At 40.0% G+C, this 19159-nt stretch overlaps 1 protein-coding gene across 5 annotated transcripts in view; it reads left to right on the forward strand.

Moving 5' to 3' along the window:
• LOC135709003 (ubiquitin-conjugating enzyme E2 Q2) overlaps positions 1–19159 on the forward strand; it is a 70162-nt gene that overhangs the window by 49539 nt on the left and 1464 nt on the right. For all 5 annotated transcript variants that reach the window (XM_065231200.1, XM_065231198.1, XM_065231201.1 and 2 more), the window contains 4 exons: positions 747–1064; positions 9310–9384; positions 9449–9740; positions 9819–9967. In XM_065231200.1, the coding sequence (XP_065087272.1) occupies positions 747–1064; positions 9310–9384; positions 9449–9740; positions 9819–9967 (834 nt within the window). The remainder of the gene's footprint in view (positions 1–746; positions 1065–9309; positions 9385–9448; positions 9741–9818; positions 9968–19159) is intronic.

Raw genomic sequence — 19159 nt, forward strand, 5'->3', positions numbered from 1 at the left:
CTATTTGGTCACTAAAGTCAATACCAGCCCTGAGTGAAATTGGTCAAAAATATACTACGCCATTTATGGATGGTTCCTAATTCCTCTTTGACGTAAATCGTAAAACGTAAACAACATGCCATGTAAAATTAAGTGTTCCGAAACCAAAACATATGTAACTAGACGAAAAGTGCAATCGCTGGAATTTAATTTCTCGTTTCTTACAACTGAATTCAACTCAATGCACCGAAATTTACATGACTTTATCGTAGATGAAAACATGGATTTAAGAAATATGCCATGCGTATTTTAGAGATTCTGGACATAGGAAAAAAAAAAAAATAGAATCCCAAACATTGAACGTTTTGGAAAAATTATAGAAGATTTCTCGTTCTTTGAACAATTAGCAGTTTTTCGAGATCATCGTCATCAAATATCGCGTGTTAATTATGCAACATCAACACGTAAATTGCGCAAGCAGCTCTGAATCAGAATTCACTCAAAAAATTCCGTACATTTTTATTGGCGAATTTCCATGTAAAATTCCACATAATTTTCATGTGACCCACACATAACCAAAATCCACTCAGAAAAGTACACATGCAATTTGTGTGGTCACATAATAACAATCTTTGAATTTTTCTTAGTGTAGTGAAATTTTCATCCAAAATGAAAATATTGGATTTCAAAGTACACCAGTTCTCATCCAATTCAAAGGAAAAACAGTTAACCGCAAGTAACCTTCATCCTTTATCTCCTCATTACAGGTCGATATACTATTACGCGAACTCTGCCGGCTACACACAGTTCCGCTACCTCCCGATCTGGACAACCTCGCGATACCGTTCCAACCCTACGCACCTGGCACTCCCTCACCATACCAGGCCGCGCACCAGGCGGTTCACCACCTGCATCATCAGCAACAACAGCAGCAGCAACAGCAGCAACAACAACAACAACAGATCGACGAGATCGATTCCGACTGTGATGACATCGAGGATGATGTGGCGGAAGAAAGCGACCAGGACAGCGAAGCGGAAGAGGATCTTCCCCTCGAAATGGATGACGGACGAAATGCTGCCAAGGTGAGACAGTGCATATTTTATCCTGATGGGAAACGAAAAGAGCGCATTCTGTTTGGGTGGGGAGAATCGACACACTTTTGCCGTCTTATCATATGACCTATTTCGCTGGGTCGCTTTCGTACGCTGACTTGGCTGACTTGGTGGCTGGGTATGGCATCATCACCTGTTCGTTTGACTTGTGTTGGTTGAAGGCCAATGCAAAAGCTGCTCCCCACTGCCAGTACCAGCTCATAAATAAAACAGTAGTCGGTAGCAATAATTATTACAAAGCTTCTGGTTACTACGTAAATGTAGCTTTTCGTCTTGGTAAATGTAGAGAATTGAAATTCGCAAATTTTGTATGCAGCCTTATGGTGGCAGTATGCTGATGTGGTCATAGGCGTGCACCATTTTAAATGTCACTATGCTTTGTGACTTTAAAAAGAGTTTGTAAGTGTATTTTGATCAATATGTTGAATCACAAAAGCAAGTTCAGTACAAAGTAAAACTTCTGCACTGTATGACATGTTTACTTTTCGTTTGAATGAATCATATTGCACCCGCACAGCTCGCCCAACAATCTATCCCCATTCGATGATGGTGTGAAGAAGCCCGACGAGGACGTTGGTACATAAAGTTGGTTGGCATGTCCCTTCTGGCACTAAACGCGGTCATTATTTTTTTTACATTCAAATCCAACATTGCTTCCCTTCGTTCGTAAAGTTTCCTACCTAGCTGATTCTGTTGTTTATTTTGGTTGTTCTTGTTGTTGTTGTAGACGTTGCCTCTATGTCACATGGTTATTGTTGAGGTTGTTTTTTTTTGTACACTGCGGAGGGTCATTTTGTCGTGGTTCTTAAAAGAATGCTACGTAGCATGAAGCTTGATGTACGATGAATCAATTGCTATTGCAGTGGCGACATTTTAGTTTTGGCTTCTCTTGAATGGAGAGGGGGTGCCAGTTATTCGTAACCGTTTGCATCGTGGTGTACACAACTGTCGGTAGAAAATTGATTTTACAAACAAATGATATATCTAGGATTGACAAAATTATCATTGGACTAATTTCTTAAAAAAATATGGATGATTTAAAAACATGCTGCTATGCCTTGAAATTTCTAATAAGGCCGCATTCCCGCTATGTAGACAATCGTCCCTACACATGTTGCAAAATTTGCATGCTTCGAAGACACTCAACATGAAAATTTATCTGGTCCTTGTAAAGCCATTGGAAGTCTTAGAAATTACACTTCTTGTTTTTTTTTAAATTTAATTCAATTGATTTTGAGTTGTTTTAGTGGTGCAAGTATGCGTCCATTATTCAAGTGGGACAAATCGACTATTTTTTGTGTGTTTCGTTACATGGGACAGTTATGCGTCCACCGCGATTGCGACAATCTTAGCATACCGTTGATCGGGACTAGACAATTACATTTATCTGCGGGGCAATCTATTCTACCCTGTTGTTGCGAATAGGTTGTCGTCCCAAGAGAAAAAAGGAACGTCACCATAACAGCAGCTCAAAGCCCAAGTAATCAAAAAGTTCGAATCTAAAAATTCCTAACGTTTATTCCGGCCCGGCAACTGGGAAAACCGAGAACCAACCGGAAACAACCGTGAATTTTATTGCAGTCTCAAAATATGTTTGTATATTTTTATCGAATTCTGTATTTTTCAGAGGATTGTTTATCGACTTAATTTTCCTTAGTTCAAGGTAGTGAAAAAATGTACCGTAAAAAGGGGTATCTTTGATAATGTGGGTAGCTTTGATAGTAGAATATAATGATTTAATGTACTCTATGTCTTTTTTTCCGAATTAGAAACATTGGTTTCATATTGTAGCTTACGGCATTTCCCTCGATATCGTGTATAGTTTTTATATAGTAAGCACTCAAACCCTCAGTTATGAAATGTATTTCCGATAAAGCCACCACAAATTCAATGTTGTGTTTTTATTGCTTATGATGTTTTCTGATTATAAACTTATTCAAAGTTTCATATTTCTTGAACTAAATGGTTTGAGTTTCCCACATGATTTTCAATATTCATCGAGCATTATCAAAGTAACCCCAAATCAAAATATTGATGTTCGGTCACAAGACTAAAAAAATATGGTGAATGCAATAATTTGCTTTTGATAAGTTTTCATAGATCGGAATCTTTTTTTTATAAGCCTAAGAATTTAAAAAATACCAAATATCTCTGCCCCCGGGGTCTTGAATCATCCCAAAATGTCTTCAGAGTTGCTTTCAGGATTTCATAGAATCATCGTACAATTCCTTCTGGAATTCTCTTGAAATCTTCATCCTTAAAAATTCCCTACATACCTCCTTAGGAATATCATCTAGGGAATTTTTAGAATTTACTCTTGATTCGAATCGTGAAAAAATTAATCGTGGTTCGACCTAATAAAAAAAAAGGAATTTGCTCCCAGCGACTTCGGAAAGATGCAGTTCTAAGTACTTCACATGAACAGCAGCTGGTCGATTGGATTCTTCTATGTCTGCGTCCTGATGTCCCAAAATCATAAATACTTGAAGCAGCTTCCGAACTCGCATCCCTACTTTCAAAAGAGGAATACCATCGACAGAATTTCTGAACAAGTTTTTACGAAGACATCCTGGAATCTCGAAGCTGACACCAGAAGAACTTGCAAGAGCATCCGCGGGGTTGACCGCTGACTGACTTGAGTGATATATTGAATTCCTTTATAACCAGTTCGAGCAAGGGCAAATGTTGTATCTATTGAACCACCATAACGCTGAAGGTGGACGAAACCAACTTTGTTATGAATTCAATGCCAAAGAAAGTTTACGCACGAAAAGGGGTGAAGGTTGTATACGAGCGTGGCAAGCCACAAGAAACCATCACTTGTACGTATGTTCCTCTTGTGTAAAACTCATGATTCCCAAAAAACAGATTAACGCAATTCAAGATATTTTTACAATTGAATTTCTGATGAAAAGTTGTGGTTTTTCATATATTTTTGAATTTTTGGACCACCCTAATGAAGAATAATTGGACCACCCTAGTGAATTATTTCGTATTAGATCCTAACTGGTGGTTTAATTCGATATATAAGCAGGTTGGAGACAATTGTGAACAGTTTTAGAAGCCGACTCATCAATCTTCTATATTCCATATAGAACTCATGAAAAAAAAGTCCCAGAAAGTCGATTTTTGAAAAAAAAAATTTTCGAGTTAACACCAAATCTCGACGTTTCATGCATTTTTAAGACATTTGGCATAAAAAAAAATTTTTTTGATTTCCGAAATTTCATGTACCCCCCCTTGGGAGATTTTTGAGAGTGAAAAAAGTCAAACTTTGACGCGTTTGCGCCACCCCTAAATCATGTCCGATTGAGCTCAAATTTTGCATAGGGTAATTTTTCCAGGCAATAAACATTTTGTATATGGTTTGTTAGCGAAATTTGATGGTCAAATTTTTCCCATACATTCATTGGCAGTCTATGACCACCGCTCTCAAGTGGTGATCTCCAGGTTTAGGTCAGGATACACCCTATCTCACACAACATAATGGGAAACGGTGAATTCCACCGACCCTGTCCACTGTGTCAGATCCACCATTCGGTGAAACACTTTATATGCCACTGCCCGCAATATCAAGGAGCTAGAAACCTGTTCGACATCCCCGGCAGCATCCGAGAAGACGCCCTCAGTGAAGCTCCTTGCCGCTTAGCGGCACTACTACACGGCTTTCCTCCGCGAGACAGGTCTGTTATCCCAAATATGACTACAGTCGACCGAGACATTACCGCCGAAAGCGGGCCCCTCAATGATGCACCGTGTCATACCCTCAACTCCGACCATGAGTACAACTACCTGTACACCACACCACGACCAGCCCGAACACTTTCAACAACCACGACCACAACTAAGAACAACGACTTCCTCTCCACCAGCCATCCCAGGAAACCCTCCGCCGGCGTAAAATGAGTCAGCATCAAAAGACAACAACCGTACCTTAGCTATCACTCTGTATCACATTAGTATTCCATTCTAAAGGGACTCCCCTCTGGAGCCTCCCCCATCTTTCAGAAGTGCCCCCACCTGACACTTTTTTCAATTTTCAATTCTGTAACTTGGGGAAACCCCTTCAGGGGTTCCTGGAGATGAACCAGCGTCTGGCTGAAAATCTCCTCAATAAAGACAACCAACCAACCATCCATCTTAATTTTTATTCATTCAAAACCAATTTTTAAATTGGTCCATAATGTTCACTTGATGTTCACTCTGCTTGGCCATGCTGTACGACCCTTACATAAAAGTCCAGGGGATTAAGGACGGGGAGCTGGGAGGTCACAAAGTCTTATCTAGAAAATCAGTCAAATTCTCCCGACACCACGCTTGCACGATAATCGCCGTGTGGACCGGTGCACCGTCCTGTTGAAAGGCGTAATGATCCTTCCCGTAGAGGTCCCGGGACCACAACCTTCTCCAGAACCTCGGTCTTATAGTCGGCGGCGTTGATTTTCACGTTTTTCGGCCCGGACGGATGTTTATTTGTGACGGGGGAATGTCGGCGCCCACAGCCGATCATTTTGGACATTGTGCGGCTGTTGCAAGACAAAGAATTTCTCATCAGAAAACACGAATCAGTGTTCACTCGGTTGTCGACAGAAGCAGACCACTCTCAATGTGTGTCACGCCATCATCGACATTGAAAAGCAACCGTTTCGTTATGAATATGTGAGTGCTGACCACGTTTTGCGTCCATTGTTGCAATGGAAACGCTCTGACCCCCGTAGGCGTAACTGTCATACAATGGAACCACTGGAAGCGGTTCCAGTTCTGATGGAGGCGGTTTTTTGGATAGCGGAAGTTAAAATATTGTGTTGTACTTTTTGACTATAGTTTTAGGATGTATTGTATAGTGAACAACCCTCCCCTTGGCTAGTTTTTGCACCTTGCTGTTGGTGGGCGGGCTTAATTTCATGCTTTATAGTGGAGTGTTGAAGACGGTAGGTTTATGGTCGGCGTTGCTGGCTCATGCCGCGATAGAATGGCGACATGGGCAGGCGATGGGGATTACTAAGCTTCTCCTCTCTGATAAACCGCTGCATGAGAGAACCAAAGATCTAGTCTAGCAGTGATAGTATCACACTTGTTACTCCTTTTATTGAGAGCCGCGTCGTAGTACGCTTACGTATAGGCACTGACGTTGGGTGTGATACTGGCGGGTTTTGCCGCAAATCACTCTTATATTATTTATTTTTACGCATATAGATTTATTTGGGTTTGCAAGGGAATTATACTATTGAAATATTTCAAAAAGTGCCAACAGTGCTCCTTCTATTTGCGTGACAAGCTTTCATTGTTGTTTTCATTGAAGTATTACTCAGAAAACAATGTTAAACATCATTTTTGTACATGGTATTGTAACTAATCTTATATGTGCTTCATTTTGATTTGGGATAAGTGTTTGAACTATGGCTCGGGATTTCCACTGTGGTGTGCTTCTATTGTGACATACCCATATGTATTTTTGTGGTGCCACATAGTGGAAACGTGAGAGCGTAGTTGAAACATTTACCCTATACAATATACAATTTAAAATTAGCTTGGAAACTAACTTCAAAGTGAAGCATTTTAGTCACTTGAAGGTGTCATCTGGGACGAACAACGATATAAGATATGTAGAAGATATGTAAAAGCCAGAAGTACTTGAAACACGTTAAATTGTAGTTTAAAAGCATGGGTTATGTAGGTAGATTAGAGATTTCAGTTATTTATTAAATAAACTTCAATTATAGAATTCAGAAAGTTAATTAACATAAGAGATAGGACGCGGGGGGTCCGCTTAGGGAGGCGACTAGTCTATGAAGTTGTATAATAAATCTTCCTATTTAGTGTATTTGTTAATTACAGACAATGTCAATAGCGAAAGTCATATCTTCAACCAGGCGCTTACGAACAAGTGAAATTTTAGGAAAGATGTGGTAAATATGTTAATAGGTTTGAAATAAGAATTAGGATTGTTGTGCTTTAGAAAGACATTGCGTTGCGAAAATTGACAAGTCATACATCTTACATAGTAGTAGTAGCAGTGTCGCATAATCTTATCACAATTGCTGCAAATAGTGCTTGAGGGGCCAGCAGGGCTGAATACGGATCAAAACTAACATAACTACTAACACTAAAATGATCCCGGAACTAACACTTATCCATTGCACTTTTAGTTATTTATTAGTTTTATTTTTCTACTAAGTCATCTATGCTTCTTTCTATTGTTTGGATCAAGTACAACTAATACTAATCTACCTTTATGTATGTTTTACTCCCTTTTAACCCATTATCTTTATGAATGGCGAATCATATGACGTGAGACACGTACAAGCTGGAACTCAAAGAATTACTTCGAACAGGATGTCAAACAAATTCAGGACCAATCCAAATGAGACCAGAAACCAACAAAGCATCGGGGAGTTATATATTCTGGGAGAGGTATTTGATAAATAATCAAAAAGTGGTAAGTCAGTGGTAAAGTGGTAAAATCAGAGCCAAGGATCATGAGAGGTAATTGTCAATAATTCATTAATTAGTAGAAATCTCGATAACTTTTTCAAGGGAGCGTATCGGCTTTTGTAGGCGGTGCGTTTGGTCGTCGATTTGGCGTAACTGGTGGCTCGCCCGCGCGTGCTGGCACTATCATCAGATAGGGGAAATTTTCCTCTACCTGCTGGTGGTGTTGATAAGCGTGTGCGAGATGCCGGTTGCGCCGGATCGACGATCGGATGCATTGTTTGCAGGAGCTGGTGCTTCCCTTTGAAAAAGTAATCGAGAAATAACCATATTATCATGTAATTGATATTACTATTTTTATATATCAATGAAATTAGTCATGACAGAGTAACAGATGGGGAAGGACAATAGACACAAGTTGACACAATAAACAAGACAAGTGGGGGTTAATACACAAGACAAAATGACAAAATAAGTGACGACAGAAGACAAGACTGGGACGAAAATCAACCTTTAAAAAAAAACAAGAATGCGCAATTATATTATCAAAACTATTTGGATCAGCACAAAAACAACAGTGACCAAACGGGCACCATAGCCTAGGAACGTCTGTGTGTTGATTTAAAATAGAGGCTCATAGAAGCAAAATTTATCAATAAAAGGGGTCCAGTGTAGAGTTTTAGCAAGTTGCTGTCACTGGATCACTACAAAAAAAAAGGATGTATTGTATAGTGAACAAGAATCCTCGGGGGGTCCAGAATCCCAAAAACTGTCTACGTAGACAATGAACAGCGCCTTAGACATTCAAAATTACTAACGTGAAAATGGCTTCTGTAATTCTTAATCTCAGGATTTAGATCATTTGAGATGTGGCTGCTGCGCCGATGGGATGTGAACCCGTGACGTTCGCTGTAAGAAGACAGTATACATTTTAACTCGTTCTCATAATCAAATATTTATTCACGGCAAATGAATCTGACTCATATTTGAGTCCCGTGAACTCAAATTCGCAAAAACGTACACTCAATCTATGAGTAACGTACGCTTTTGCGAATTTGAGTGTACGGGACTCAAACATGCGTCAGATTCATTTGCCGTGCTTACATACGGTTGCAAAGTTGAACTGAGGATTGCGATTTTCAACACCGTATTTCGAAGATGGTTGCCCGAGGGATATTGGGGGAGTGTAGGGAGAGCCAAGGAAAAATAATCTCGAATCAAATGCAGTCAAAACACTAATTTTTCATTGTCAGCCAACCACCACCGGGGAGCTAGAGCACCCACCAGGGAGGGTATAATGAAACTGCAATTAAATTTGTTTTACGAGATCAAAAGCACATCAAAATGGGGATCCGTTTCCGCTCAGGTTTCGTTATCTTCTCCGTACACCCACTTGCCTACGCTACCCATAATCGCATATCAGTCCCATCTTTGCTTGATGTCCTATCCATATGGGACTGATATGCGATTATGGGCAGTTCGTCCTTTTGCCAAACTGACAACGAAATTGACAACGTCGACTTGTGGTGGTTGTACATTGTCTCCATATGTAGGTGCGGGTTCATGGAGACTTTTAACGTCTTTGTGGTTGTTACATATGCTTTGACGTGTGGTGTGGTTTTCTTTTATTCAAAGAAGAATGATTATATCTAGGTACCATGATTGGAAGATGTATTAGATATAGCAAATTTCCAGTCGTTGCTTTAACTCGACTTACATTTATATTACTTATATTACAACTTTACTCAACAATCTTCCGTGTGTTTTTTTTTTTAATTTACAGAAAGATGAAATGGAGGTAGAACACTTAGCAACATTAGAGAGATTGCGACAAACTCAGCGGCAAGATTACTTGAAGGTAAAATAATATTTGCATAATCTATTGTCTTTGACTAAATGTTTGTTGTTCCTCATCCCACCAGGGTTCCGTATCCGGTTCGGTACAGGCCACCGATCGGCTAATGAAGGAGCTACGAGACATCTATCGTTCCGATTCTTTCAAAAGCAACATGTACTCGATAGAGTTGGTCAACGATTCGATCTACGAGTGGAACATCAGACTGATGTCCGTCGATCCGGACAGTCCGCTGCACAACGATCTGGTGCTGCTGAAGGAGAAGGAAGGCAAAGATAGCATTCTGCTCAACATTATGTTCAAGGAAACGTACCCATTCGAGCCGCCGTTTGTACGCGTCGTGCATCCAATCATTTCCGGTAATGCGATCGACCAATAATTTTTAAGGACGGAGCTCCGCGGGGATTTATCAATTAACATTTTACGTTAACTTTCAGGTGGTTACGTTCTGGTGGGTGGTGCAATCTGTATGGAATTGCTCACGAAACAAGGCTGGAGTTCTGCGTACACCGTGGAAGCCGTTATAATGCAGATAGCGGCAACGCTAGTCAAGGGCAAAGCGCGAATACAGTTTGGTGCGACGAAGGTAAGCTGGAAAGGGGGAAAAGCTTTCATTTCGTTTTGTCAAGTAAATGCCAGACCAAATGTGTTTCAATAGTATACTGGTAATTCTGTTCCAATTTTTTTTCACTCATAGATCTAGAGCACTTGAAAGATTTCTAATTTTGGGTGACTGCTAGCTTTTGTCTCGACCTTGGCCTAGGACAAATTTCTGGTGACATGCTTGATTTCTTTGTTGAGGTATCCCCGCCCTGAGCCCCTTAATCTGAGCCTCTACTGCGATTTCCTGCTAGATTGCAGTGCTTGCTTGTAGATTTCATTCCCGCCCGTCGTAGCGTGCGGCTTAGCCACCTACACTTACGTTCTCGGATTTCTATCGATGTCGGCTTCGGACGATGGCGTTAAGCATTCAGTTTTGAAGCCACCAACTTCGATTTATATTTGCTGAGCAGGTATCGGTTGATAATAGTGACCAGTGATCCGGATCGGGAAAACTCCGTGAATTTCCATGACAAAACGAAAAAAATATACATCGTCCTCTCTTTAAATAAAATTAAGATTTTGGACCTTAAAAAATGTTATGATCCTTGGACTGGACTAGATTTTCAGGATACAGTCACTTTGAAGAACTAGTAAGAGAATTTTAGAATTTTTGCTAAAGCCTTATTGAACAGATTTTATAATGAGTTCTAGAGATAACACCAGGCATAAAAACTCAAATCATAACTTTTTTTGTCAACAGAATTCCGTTAAATGATGCATGAAAATGAAGCTTTTGTAGGTTTTATGATTAGCTACAACTTTTGTGAGAAACTCAAATCTGTATCTCTTATGCATGACGAACTAGAGCGGGCAGAACTTGTTATTGTTGTAATTTACAGTCACTGAAAAACAATGGTGGACTATGTTCGCTCTGGTTCATCGTGCATCATTTCACGAAATTCTATTGATGAAAAAAAAATTAAAGGCAAATGAAAGTAAATGATTTCCCATGCTGAGATACCACCATCCTAGGGAGTTTTGGGATGAACTCGAAGAGTGTTTTGACTTGATCTTCAAGTCAATTTTGTGGGTTCAGAGCAAATTGTTTAAGTAGTTCTGTGGAAAATTCATTGGCGTTTGTGAAGAAGATTCCAGGATTCGTGAAAAATACAAAGGTTTTGAGGGTACAATTCCTGACAAAATGAACCACATTGGATTTCCGGCATGGATCACTGAATGGGTCTATTCATACCTGTCTAATCGCAATGCTTTCGTGATGGTGAATTCCGTGCGCTCCAGGACTTTCAACATACCATCTGGCGTACCCCAAGGCAGTGTTCTGGGTCCTCTTATTTTTAAATCATTTATGTTAATGACCTGTGTGACATGCTCTCATCATCCAAACTTTCTTTTTCCAATGATCTAAAAATTTTCCGTGTCATTGTTTCTCCCACTGACTGTGTCGCGCAGTGATGTCAAAAAATCGCTTCTAGCGATCAATGAATATACGCACACACCTGCTACAAGATTTTTTGGCATCATCATAAGCTAACGATGAACTCTGACTCTTAACACTAATACGCAGAGAGCATTTCGAACAGTGAGTTACCAAGATCTCAAGAGAGCAAGACGATAACAACATCATTGCTGTGTGCACTCACGATACATTACTTATACTACGCAAGGCTTGTTGTGAGTGCACGCTACAAACTAAAGATCTCAATGCGTACAGCCGAGTACAAGAAGTTGTTCGGATTATTTATGTACAACTGATGAACAACCGTGATCAGATCATGATCATTGCCATAATAATCGAGATTTTTTTTTTGCTTTTTTCAGTCTGTGAATTAGGAAAGACGCATGTATTTGCGTTGACAGCATTAAGTTTTGCACCATCGGGGTTAATTTTTTCTTGAGTAGATTTTCTTGATAATTTTTCAGATTGCAGTGAGATGTAAACCATACTTTTGCAATGTCCACGAGCAACATCCTTTCACCACGCATTTACTCGACAATTAAAATTCGGAAATTTTAAAATATATTTATATTCTCCCTACCGATGGTCAGCACCTATCTGCTGATGCTTGCTTATAGCGAATTTGTTTATTATACCGTTCCAACCTGGATTGGGTATCAAGTTGGCCGGCGCCGGTGGTGTAGTGGTAAGCGTGACTGCTTTCTAACACCCCAATGGGCCTGGGTTCAATCCCAGCCGAGGTCGGTGGGATTTTTCTGAGGCATAAAAATCTCTGGTCACGTCTTCCTTCGGAAGGGAAGTAAAGCCGTTGGTCCCGGCCCATGTGTGTTTGAATGGGTGCGATATCCTACGCAGGTGTGGAAGCTGCCTTCCTTGCACATTCGATTGCCGTCAATGGATGGCAATCGATGTCCGTCGGTGATTGGCACTAGATTGCGGAACAGAGACCGACGTTAAATAAAGGAATGAAGAAGAAGAAGAAGAAGGGTATCAAGTAAGGGTCGGCTTGTTTTCTAGCAAACGTCAGTTTGAGCGTTTGTTTTTATAACCTGGCACGGGTCGACTTTCGCGCTGACAAAAAGTTTGGGGTTGCACTGGGTTGGAACTGGTACCAACCCGATGTCAATCATACAAGGTCAACAGGCAACTTGCTAGTGTTAGAAGCAAAAATGTTGTAAACATTGCTGAGCAAGCGAATGCTGACGTCACGGCAGCACAACATTCCATACTGCGATTAGCAGACGTGTCGTCACAGAAAACAGCTGTTTCGTGTAAAAAGATAAACATTGCGATGAAATACGACCACCACTAGACATTTTCAAATTTCACTAATACCAATAAGCCGGTTGGGCCAGACCTTGTATAATTGACATCGGTACCAACCCACTCGGGGGCAACTTGACAGCTCCGGTATATTGCCAGTGTACCCCAAGGGGGGGAAGTGGCTGTCAAATACGAACAATCGTCGCCTACCTCGCATAACTGGTTCCAAACGTAAACAAGCCATAATAAACCTACAGCGTTTGTTTACGTTTGGAACCTGTTTCATACAAGATGATCAGTAGGCTGATTTGACAGCACTTGCCCCCCCCCCCCCAGGTGTACCCCGACAATTTGGTGCTGGTGGTTCTGTCAAACTTACAAATTTCAGAAGTGTTATCTAAAAGGGCGAATGCGGAAATGATGTACAGTAAACAAAATTGAAGTTTAAAATTCATCTTATTGTCGCGCGCTCACCAAACCGCACACGCGATTGGCGTTGACGGCACTGTCGAAAAATTTGCTCTTCCAGCAAATGTAGACAGTTTCCTATGGGAATTTTCGGTGGAGTGAAAGGATAGTACAAAGTCCGCCATGTTTCACGCACAGTCTGACGTTTGCTTATGGATTTTCTCATAGGAGTAAAGAGCTACAGAGTCGCCGTCAACGCCAATGTTAGCGACATAGGAACTCCGAAAAACACCGAAAGTATCCTTGTTCAATTCTCATTTGTTCCCATTAATTCGATGACAATCATCTATTTTCTTTTACAAATCATATGTTTGAGCTTTTGGTTCTGTACTGCTCATATACGGTACTAATTATACGCAGCTTGTACTGCAAAATGTACAATTTGAGTTACTAACATAAAAGAGTACAAAGTTAGTACAATGATAGTACAACGGTGTACTTTGTACGTATGTCGAAGGCCTCTAATGAATTTAAGCTAAATATGTGATATATTGTTCAATTTGTCTAAATTTTAAATATCTTGCTACAACGGATCTGCGACCATTACTTTGTGCAAAAATCATCAGAGCTCAATTTCAGCTAACATTCTAGAAAATTCTGATTAAAAATCACTTCACTTATATGATCACTACATAGTCAGCGTTCTTCATGGTATTTGTATTGTCATTGTCACTATGCCCATAACTGTGTAACTAAATAATAGAGCAAACAAATTTATGGACTCATCTGCTTATTGAGGCTTCAAGTTTGGTGAGGAATAACGTTAATGATACGGACGGATGTAACAAAAGATAATCACTTTAGTTGATTCATTTCAGAAGCTCAATATAATTTGTTTATGAGACCCTTATTTGATTTATCAAGCTATTGCGACGATTGTTTACTGCACCCTGCTTACATGCTCATTAGGATTCTATTTTCAAGCCGTTCGTAATATCTTCCAACGTTGAAATATTTGTGGTGATTGTTGAGTATTTTCAATTTAATTTCCGAAGTCTTGGATGTCAGAAGAATACACAAGAACACAAGAACACAAGAATAGAGAAACACGGGAAAGTAAACTTTTGTATATTCATATGGCAAGCCTTTATCGCACCACTATAATTTAAAAAAAAGAAATCTGTAGGCTGATTATATTCAAGAGGAAAATAAAATGGAAGACAGCAAAGTATTTTTCTTGCCGTTTGGTTATATAAGAAAATGAACCCCCATCTAGACCCCTATCAATCGGTTTCAATTTGTTTGGATTATTTCATTTCACCAATAATAAATTCGCTCTTATCATATAGCATTCTTGCTTGTTGTTTGACATCCACACATGGAGAAACAAAAAGTTGGATTTCCATAGAGAAATGCCATAGCGGCGGTGAAGGACAATCCCTTTGTTTATGTTGTGTGGCGACATCTACTATTTGCAAGTGGGTACGTGAAACTAAGGTTATCTGTCACCTTGCCGGGGACTTGGTACCAACCTGGGAATAAACAAATTCGCTATTGCTCTGTAATCCCAAACTGCCAAAGTATGCTACTCACAGAGAGACACTCACTCTCGTCTCGTGAAATAAGCACATGTTGCGATTTGTGGATATAATGAGCGAAATGGGTAACGCACTTCTCTGAGCTTGACTCAGTCTAACAATGTATTTGTTATCTGTGAGTTGCCTACGCAATAACGCATTTTCAAGGTGGAAGAGGACTAATCGTTGATCGTAGTTTGTATAGATCACGATCTGTACAGTTTACGAAAAAATGGAAATCGGATCATGCTCGCTTGATTTCCATCACTGGTGTCGCGGTGCAAGAAGATATACATCGTGTGATAGTCTGGTGCGGTGACAACGGCCTGCGCGTTAACAGCAAAAAGTGCAAAGTAATATCCTTCACTCGCTGTAACAATGTTATTCACCATAAATATTACATAGGGCCGGATTCTCTAGAACTTGCAAATTCAATCTGTGATCTCTAGGTATTACGATCGATTCGAAGCTAAGGTTTAACGAACACATAAACATCGTAACTGCTAAAGCATATACTGTGCTTGGTTTTATTCGTCGTCATGCTTCTGGTTTCACCGATGTTTATTGTCTCAAGACGCTATTCTGCTCGATGGTTCGCAGCATTTTAGAATATGCTTCCCCGGTTTGGTCTACATTTTACGTTACGCATATCCTTGCGGTTGAAAGGATTCAGAAAAGTTTTATAAGGTTTGCCTTGCGTCAGCTCCCCTGGAATGATCCAGCCAATCCTCCTCGACGATTTCGTAATTCCCCATACTTGCAATTCCATTTCACAGAACTAACTTTGGATTCAATAGTTGCTTTAATTCTTGTTTGCGTTCCTTTAATGATGTTTCTAGCGAGTTGGATTTTATTTTGACCAAACATCAAGAGCCACATGTGAAAAGGGCATACAAGCTTTTTGTAAACAAACCTTTGTAGGCCATTTTCTCGCCCACGCAAATCAACAGCATCATCGGGGAGGGTAAAGTTTCCCCTATCCAGTCTGTACGACGTAGTCGAAGATGGAGAGCAAATAAATAAATAAATGATACTATTCTGAGGTGAATTTCATGGGAATATTGAAGCGAGTTAAAAAAAAAAGAAATAAGCTTCAGTTAATTTTTAGAAAAAAATTACATTCATAGAAAATTGATGCACAAATTTCATGATTTTTTAGAGTGTTCTGCAGATAATTGCTGGACTGTTTGTTACAGTATGCAAAAAAAGGCAGTGGTGTCGCCCTAACCTCAATCTACCTGTTCAACATCTCTCAACACGTAAACAAATATCAAGTTATTGCTTTAAATCGATACAAATTAATGGAACTAGAAGACCCTATGCATTTTGGCATCGATTTGAATATAGTTATGGCTCTAAATTACGTTTTCAAAGTCGTTGAACAGGTAAAAAGTGAGGTTACGAGACGCCACTGAAAAAAAGTTTATGCACCCCCCTACCAATTTACATTTTTTTTTGTTTTTCCCTAAACCCTTGGCACCACTGTCAGCTGGTGAGATAGAACCATGCTTTTTGTACATCTGCACAATCCTAGCGACCGTATCTTTGTGAAGCTGGACAATATCGGCAATATCACGGTAGCTTTTGCCAGTTTTGTGATGTTCAATAATCAAATTTCGAATACTGATCGAAATTTGTGCTTTTTTTTGCATTTTGCAACAAATAACTTCCAATTTTGAATACGTAACTGAAATTTTGAGCACGAAAACTTCAAGAGCACTAAATGACAGATAGACACAATGTTTACATTCGATAAAGTTGCAGAATACACACTAAAACTCTGTAAAACACACTTAAGTCATAGTATCCGTTTGGGGGTGGATAAACTTTTTTTGCGTAATTTTTTACAATTTTTCATAATTTATCACATGAAATCTCAAGAAAAGATATAAACACCGTATTTTCAATGGCAATGTGATAAATAAACATAGATTGATAAATCATGGAGGAACACTCATAAAATTAAACTGATTTTCACCAGAAAAACAAAAAAATTGTAAATTTGGTAGGGGGGTGGATAATCTTTTTTTGCATACTGTATATGAAATTTTCAAGGGACTCCCAGAGAGAACCTCAAACATATTTTAGAAGGATTCTGAAAAAAAAAACTGTGTGAAGGGAATTGATTTCAAAGGAAATGCTTGAGAACTATCAAATGAAAAATGCTCCTAAGTTTTGAGCGAATTTTCATTGACATATTCTGAAGACTTCGAGCGCAGAACCAAATTCAAGATCCAGGAAAAATGTTGCTGTCCCATTTAACCTAGTGATTTCTTCTTCGGCTCCATCGCATTCGGTTTTATGCTTAAATTGAATATATATATATATATCGTACAACCGGGATATTTTCCAAAATTCCGGGAAAACCCCGGAAAATTGTTGGAATTTGCTGGTCACCATACGGTCACCTGTAGCTTTTGAGTGTATCACTGACTGCTACCATCTATCTGTCATTAAGTGAACGGCTGTAGTCGTATTTGCATCTGGAATCGCTTCAAAGCGACCACTCTGCACGTTGTTTTTGAACGATATCCATTCTCGATACGTTGGTGAGTAACGACGAAATTATGATCACACTCTTTCTCGTCCATAGTCCGAGGACTCGAATCTGGAACCACTTCAAGTCTTCAAAAGCGCTGGAAGAATTCCTCAATGTCATCCAACGATGCTATAGGAGCGAATGTTAAACTTGCTTGGTGTTGGTCGTGTTCCTGAACACACCATCCAAGGCGCATCTCACAGAGATCGGAGCAGATCTTATCGAGTTTGATATATTCTGCTTGCTTCCGTTGGACTAACAGCTCCGCATCAAGCAGCAGTCTTCGAGCTTCCCGACCTAGTCTTGCTTGCCGTTTCATGTCTTCTTAGTCATTCTGGTTCTGTGGTTGAGGATCGGGAAAAGTTCTGCCAAGCAACTTCTTCAGGCAAGGTTTTCGCACGTCCTCACGAAAACCTTGCCTGAAGAAGTTGCTTGGCAGAACTTTTCCCCATCCTCAACCACGGACCCCGAATGACTAAGAAGACATGAAACGGCAAGCAAGACTGGGTCAGGGAGCTCGGAAACTACCGTAGGGCGGTTGCCAGTGTATTCTGACTGATTTTCATCTGCATTAGATAAGCCTCAGATTGGTGGTTGTTCGTAATGAATTCGTTATTAGTACGATTATTAAGGATAAAGTTAACACAGTTCAGGTGCATCAGATTTCTGAAGATGGACGCAAGTAACGACATGATGGAGCACCGGAATAACACCTACAAATAAACCTGGATATTCCTGATTGAAGGGCTCCTTCGCAAAGCATTGAGGACGCATTTCTCGGAGCAGGTGCCTAATTCCGTCATACCCGATCGGTTCCGTCGTTCAAAAGACGTGTCGACGCACTCATTAGCATTAACAACATGCCACTGGAAATCAACTAGTCTTTTCTGTCACAAGAGCTTGACCTAGTTCAGTCCAAGTAGAAATCTGCTACCCTGGATGACGTCGGATACCCCATGCAAAAAAAAGCTACCGCCGGAAAACAAATCTACACTTTTTGGCCTTTTGGGGCGGCCTAATGGCTGTGTAATACCATCCCAGATGAGACACGTCTGGTCGTCCTGATTATGAGTAGGGCACCTCGGTCGCGAGCTCAAAGACTTTGGTCAGATCTTCCAAACGTGCTGCGTTAGCAAGGTGTAGACTCGTGGTCTACATGGAGAGTTATGACTAACTTGACCACCGTCAGCAAGCACGTCTATCCGGAGCATATCACCGTCACTGCATAAGTTTGAGCTACTGCTACTATAACGACCATTGCAACATCGTCATCAAACGACGTGCGACAATACAAAAACTGTATCACAAGTACTTCAGAATATGCAATTTACTCAATAGTAACTTTTTGGGCTGAACTATATCGTTAAGACAAATCTCTCGTCCTTTTTTGACAACAATAAAGAGTGCAAGGGAGAGGCTGAACTCTATATTAAGTAAAAAGAACTCAAATTTTGGGTAGTTTTTTTTCTCCGTGTATGCAGTAGGGTAATTTTGGGGCAAGATGGGTTACGGAGCTAGATAGGTCAGCTAGTACATTTTTTTTTATTAATTCATTTGATTGTCAAAATCAACAGGTTTTCAAACCATCATTCATTGAGCCTGTTGATGTTGACAATCAAAAACATAAATAAATCAATTTTATGACCCATATTGCCCCGTGACCCGCCTTGCTCCACCTTATGCTTCAAGTTATCATTCCATTTAGCTAACACCAAATTCAACGTATGAACCAAGAGCTACTATTTAAATACTCCAACAGCTGACCTTTAACAACAAATTCTAGAAATTTTTTTCTAATGTGTGCAACATGTTGATGAAACGAAATTCTTCGGCTTTAATCGTTGCAGCAACTTTATGTATAGGAATAACCAAGGATTCTTTCCAAACCTGTTGCACGTGCCCAGTTTGCAATGATTGATTAATAAGGTCCAGCAAGGTGTTACCAATGTCTTGAAAGCAATCTTGCATGAC

The sequence above is a fragment of the Ochlerotatus camptorhynchus genome, unplaced genomic scaffold (assembly GCF_037179485.1).
Source record: "Ochlerotatus camptorhynchus isolate MF236.1 unplaced genomic scaffold, CSIRO-AGI_Acam_v1.1 ptg000344l, whole genome shotgun sequence".
NCBI classification, from domain to species: Eukaryota; Metazoa; Arthropoda; class Insecta; order Diptera; family Culicidae; genus Ochlerotatus; species Ochlerotatus camptorhynchus.